General features: G+C 44.2%; 1 protein-coding gene across 13 annotated transcripts in view; it reads left to right on the top strand.

Annotated features, from left to right (window-relative positions):
* Positions 1–956: 956 nt before the first annotated feature.
* Positions 957–6,000, top strand: part of Stx16 (syntaxin 16) — a 28,076-nt gene continuing 23,032 nt past the window's right edge. For 2 of the 13 annotated variants that reach the window (XM_087197918.1, XM_004840941.4), the window contains exon 1: positions 959–1,892. In XM_087197918.1, the coding sequence (XP_087054044.1) occupies positions 1,761–1,892 (132 nt within the window). In that variant the 5' untranslated portion in view covers positions 959–1,760. Of the gene's footprint in view, positions 1,893–6,000 lie in introns of all 13 variants that reach the window. The other 11 variants (XM_087197917.1, XM_004840942.4, XM_004840944.4 and 8 more) reach the window with 9 other exon arrangements.

Raw genomic sequence — 6,000 nt, 5'->3', positions numbered from 1 at the left:
CAGTAAAGAAGGACCTGCTTGGCAAGGGGGTGAGCGCTCAAGAGAATGAAGCAGAATGGGACCACGGCTCTAATCACCTGATTTGATGTTTGTGCAGAAAAGCAGCTCGGTTGTTATTTACCAAGATCGGTTCTCTGAAGAGGGCAGGAGGGGGCTCGGGGGGCGAGCTGACTGCACTCCGGGCCACCCGGCCTGCAGGTGGTTCCGGCCCACGCAGGCCGCCCGCCAGTCGCCGCCCGGGCTCGGAGTCGGAGCAGCCCCCGCCGAGTCCCGCCGGCCCGGGTGGAGGCTTCTCGAGGGCTGGGCCGGGGACGGCCCGGCTGGCGGGCGCGCGGGGCAGAGCTAATTGGGGGCGGGGGGCAGTTTCCCGGGAACTTTCCCTCTGGAAATGCGCGACCCTGCAGTGCCCCCTACAGAACGCGGCGGAGGGGCGGGCGGCGCCCAGGCGACCCCTGCGTGCGGGCGGCCTGCGGGTCCGAGCGCGCGGCCTTTTTTCCCTTTCTTTTCTCACCGCTTCCCCCCGACGTTTGTTTTTCGATTCATCTCTCTCACTGTTTTTTTTTTCCCCTTCAGAATTAAAAAAAAAAGCCGCAGCGGGCGGCGCCTGCAGTGGAGCTTGCCCGGCCTGCAGAGGCGCTCGACACCGCCGCGCGGGCTCTGCGGGCACACAAACTTGCCTGCCGCACAACTTCCACTCTAATTCGGAGCCCTAGGCCCCTGAAAGCATTTTTCGGCTTAGGGGCCTCACTGCAGACGCTCGGGCCCGCCGGCTGTCCAGCTCCAGTCCCCGAGCCCGCTCCGGGCAGGGGAACACGGCAGCCCCGGGAAGCGCCCCGGAAGAGGGCGGGGCGCTCTCGCGCCTGGGGCAAAGGGCCAGGGCGTTCCTACACCCGGAACGTTGGGAGCAAGCCCTGCAACGTCGCGGGGGGGGCCACTCGCGAGGGACGGACAGGAAGAGGGGCAGGGGGGACGCCAGAACCCAGGACCGCTGCACGGAAACGGCCCAGGGCTGGGCTGTAATCAGATCCGGGGATGGAGGGAGCCCGAGAAGAGGAGTGAGGAGGCTGGGGAGGCAGACCCTGCTGACCTCCTGGAGACTGGCAGCCTGCTGGCAGTGAAGGTCCCGGCCACCAAGGGAAGAAAGGGGTCAGGAGATCGAGCTGAGACTTAGCAAGCTCAGGCTCATTCAAAAAGGGAGCTGCAGACGCACAGCAGTTCAGGGCTCAGGCCTGGTTCGGGGTTTTCGACCAGGAAACTAAAGCAAGCCTAGTGGGAATAGTTGAATGAGTCAGAGCCTGGCAAAAAACCCACAGGGTCTAAACGCTCAAAAGCCAAGTTAGGGGCAGGAGCAGAGACCTTTAGGAAAGCTCATGTATTAAGACGGGCAGGGGGCTTCAGACCCTCCCATAGCTGAGTGGGATTGGCGAGTTGGACGCTTGTGGATCTAAGGTTGGATTGGGGAGGGGTCTCCAGGACGTTGGCTTGCTAAGCAACGATTGGGGGGATTCAAGTGCTTAGAGATCGAAGCCAGGCCTTGGGTAGGGGGAGTCAGACAATTGGAAAGCCTAGGTGGTTATTTGGGGAGGGGTCTTTGCGTTAGGCGGAGTGCAAAGCTGCTGCTTTTGGCTTGAGGCCTGGGACCTTGTCAAGGGAGGCTTCTGTGAAAGGGTGGGCCAGCTAGGCCAGACCAAGAGAAAGAAAGTGAATAAATTGGATAAGTGGGTGGGGGGACCCTGAGAGGGGGTCACAAAGGGTGAGACATGGCCACCAGGCGTTTAACCGACGCTTTCTTGTTGTTGCGGAATAATTCCATCCAAAACCGGCAGCTGTTAGCCGAGCAAGTGAGTAGTCACACCACCTCCAGCCCTCTGCATTCACGTAGCATTGCTGCGGTGAGTCTCCTGGCGGCCTCTCCGACACACGCACCGTGTGCACTGCGGCTGTGCCTGTCTGTCTGTCTCTGTCTGTCTCTCTGTTTAAAAAAGAAGATAATAATAAGGCTAATACGGAAATGCAGGGTTTCTTGGCTACAGCCAAGAGCCGTCTAGGATCCTCGACGGGGGAAAACAGCTTTAGGCCTGGCCGCTTCTGTCTTGATCTCTCACTCCCGCAGCCCTCCCCAGACCCCCTCCTCCGCCGTCATCACTGCCCGACCGGTCGCTTCCAATTTACATATGTTTTAACACCAGGTCTTGGAAGCGTTGAGCCTTTCTGATGCCTTTTTGTTTTGTTTTGTTGTAAGCGCCCCCTCCCGCCTCCAAGCGGGCCTCACTTTGGCTCTAATAGCCAAGTTGCACGATCTCACAACCAAATTCTTGCTAGTGAACGACTCCCCCCACCCCCAGGCAGGAGTTGTGTTGTTTGTGTGTGTGTTTGTATGTGCTTTTCCACCTCCCCTGGCCTTTTTTAATGGGTTCACAGACCTCTGTGTGCCTGTGTTCCCTGTAAATAATTGCTTCACTGTTTTTCCTGGGGGCTTGTGTTTGTGAGACTGTAAGGTGCTAGGCTCTTCGTTTTCCATTTCCCAGACAGGAAATTAATCTTTACCGTCCCTTCGAAGTTTTAGATAAAACATGACGTATATGTGAAAATCAGCCCTCCAAAATAGCTTTTTTTACTTATTTATTTATTCATTTATTTATTTATTTTATTGACCAGACCCTTTACTTAGCCTAGCCATAGAGTTTTTGTTATTTGTTTTTGGTTTTGTATTTTTTTTAAACAAGGTCCTGGAAAGATGACTGTCAGGGGTTTTGTTTTCAGTGGGGGCTAACTTTCCCTAAGTGTCAGTTTACTGTTGTGTTAAATAAGGGGTCAAGGCCGGGTGATTTGAATAAGATGATGATTATTAGCTCTGTAATATCCTTAACTGAAAAGTGAAGTTAGGAGACTCCTTCTAGGGGGCTGCCTACTATAGACTCGGTAAATTTAAATGGCAACAGTATTAGAGCACGAGCGAATGTCAGCCCAAGACCTGATCCTTGGGGATAGTGCTGGAAAATCCACGGCTTTTTAAATCCCACACTAACTCACCACTTAGGAAATGTATTCCTTTTTATTTTTTTCATTATCATTTATCAAAATGGCAAATAGAAAAATTATGTCGTGTTGTGATTGTGACATGTCTCCTAAGACATTTCCTTTCTTTTTTTTAAGTCACTGTGGGAAATATCTGACCATATGCTCATAGAAAAGCAATTTTCAAGCCGTGTGTGCAGTTTTAGGAATGAAAGGATGCAACGCCTGGTCAAAAAGCATAGAAAGCAAGGACAGAGTGTGTTTGGATTTTTTTTTTACATAAAAATTTGAAGATTTGTTTTACGTTTATAAACTGAAAGAAATGATGCTGTACAGAACTAAGTGTAAAGGTATTAGGAGGGAAAATGGCAAATTCTAGTACTGATTCTGAAGTGTCCTGAAATAAGGCAAGAGAGAATAGAAACTGAATGATAGAAACTGAATGAATAAAATTTTTCTGTGGCTCTTTAGTTATGTTAAATAAGAAGAATCCCTTGTTCATTAAATCACTTGGTTTTATGCTACCTTGTGGAGGAAAAAAAAATCTAAAATATGCATTAATGTTTTTAGGGTCACAATTGTAATTGATTGAAAAACATTGTTTTAAAATTTTTAACCATATAAAGTTCAACATACTCTGAAGCTTTGGGTAACATGAGAAAAACAATATTTTTAACCCCTATTCAGACAGTTTAAAAATCTTGTATCGTCTGATACCGATATGGGCAGCCTTTTAAAAGTACATCTCTAAGTCAAACTGCTTTTAAAAATAGTTTTCTAAATTAGACAATTTTTAAAAACTTCATAAGCTAAGTAATAATTAAAAATGGATAAGGTACACAGGAAAAATAGCATGTCAGAAAATGTACAGATATATTTAGCCAATCCAGACAGTTTCTTGAAAGTAGATTTCTAAATTCAACTAAAAATACATATATAAGTCAAAACATTTGAAGTATTTTTATTTCACCCCATTGAAAATATTACATGCTTATATCAGTATAAGCATTTAAGATCTTTCTTCTAGCATTAAAAGCAGTCAGGTCATTGGAAATATCCGTGTAGTTTAGACCATCTGAAAAATAGATTCTGCAGTCTAACAAAAACAGTTTGCCTAAGTTTGAACTTAAAAAGAAAGCACACGTTTATATATTTTAAATGTTTACAATAAAGTTCACATGACATGCCATAAATTTATGCTGTGTTTAGAAGTGAAGCATGACTTCTCTATTTATAAGTGATTTTAATAGGCACTATTTCTGCACATTCAAACACGCAAAATCAGATATGACAAGATGGTAACATAAGTAGAGATTACAATTTTTTTCAATTTTTCTGAAAGTTAGAAAAGTATTGTAAATATTTTGGAGAAAAAGACATGCCAAACATAATTTTTAAAAACTGTATTGAATAACTCATATAATGTTTCTCACTGCATATTTAGCTCATCAAAATTTTAAAAAACCTCATACATGTAGAAAATCAGAACTGTATGTGTAAAATTGAATATGGATTACGTATTAGATGTTATTAAGGAATTATTAATTAAACTAATTATAATTAATTAAATTTGTTAATTTCATCAGGGATGACTACTGAAATGTTTAGTAGTGAAATGTCAAGATTGCTGTTACCTATTTTAAGTACATAATGCCCCTCAAAAGTAGAGGAAGCAGAAAGGCAAAATGTTACTAATTGTTAGGTCTAGTGATGAATATGTAGGAAGACATTTTACCACTGTACATACTTTTCTGTACATTTGAAAAATTATAAATCAAAACAACAGAAATACATTTGTCATAGTAAAGTACAACTATTAAAAAGAGACAATTTACAAACATGTATATGTTACCTGAGATGATTTTAAAAAAGAAGTAACTAAACCTGGGCTTAACTTAATTTTTGAAAGTCATAAATTCCTAATTAGAAAACTGTAGAAGTTGATTTTGGAGTATTTGTTTTCTCATGAACAATTAAAAGTAAATCACCTGTAACAGATTTTTTTTTTTAATGTGAATGTCATGTCCTTGAAAAAGCTGCAGAAACTGATTGCAAAGTGGCATGTGATTATGTATATCTCACGTACCTCAAAGAAAGCCTTTCATTAAAAAAATTACACTTAGGGGTTTTTTTTTTTAATACTAGTTTGAAGAAAAAACCTAGATTATTATTGTTGATGAGGGTTATTGAAGGTACCTGCACTCACTTGCAGACTTAGGCGACATTCAGGCAAAGATGTTAGCAATAATGAGTAATTTACCGAAGATGTACATTAGCATAACACAGAGCCCGGTGGGTCCGAGGGTCCGCAGGTCTGTCTGACATTCCCATCGGAGAAGACCCCTCATTCCTGCCTTGCTTAGCTGCCTTCTGTATAGCGATAGGAATTTCCAGTAGCTAGTCACTCCCAGCTTTTTTCTGCTAAAATGTTTTTTCCTGTCGTGAGTCCAATTATATTTATGTCTCAATCTTGTGGTCCTCATTCCAGTTCTGTCCCTCCACTAGGGTCTGCAGTACAGGAAACCCCTCCCTCCTGCACCCTGATTCTGCAGCCTTCTTGTTCCTGGAGTTATTTCTAGGCTTAGAAATCCCGGCTCAGACGCATGGTTTGATTTTTTTCCTATGAATGATGTCGCAGAACTGAGCAAAATTCTGTTTATTTATGGTTTTTTATTGTGTTGATATTAGTAAAATTAATTGTTAAAAAGACACCGGGATTAGGGCCGGGGATTTAGCTCAGTGGTTCCGGCGCCTGCCTCTCAAGTGCAAGGTCCGGAGTTTGATCCCCGGTACCAAAAACAAAACAAACAAACAAAAAACCACAACAAAACACACCGGGCTTTGGTTCTAGCCTCTAAGCAAAATGCACTTACTGGCAATTCTCTTAATTCTCAAACAATTCTGTTTTGGCTTCAGGTTTGGTGCCCGGCAGGTTTATGCCTCAGGGCAGCATGAAATAAAAGGAAAGTGTATTAGACAGTG

The sequence above is a fragment of the Heterocephalus glaber genome, unplaced genomic scaffold (genome assembly GCF_053883595.1).
Source record: "Heterocephalus glaber isolate CG9 unplaced genomic scaffold, H.glaber_assembly_v1.0 deba00001673, whole genome shotgun sequence".
NCBI classification, from domain to species: Eukaryota; Metazoa; Chordata; class Mammalia; order Rodentia; family Bathyergidae; genus Heterocephalus; species Heterocephalus glaber.
This window is presented reverse-complemented; position numbering and strand designations above follow the sequence as displayed.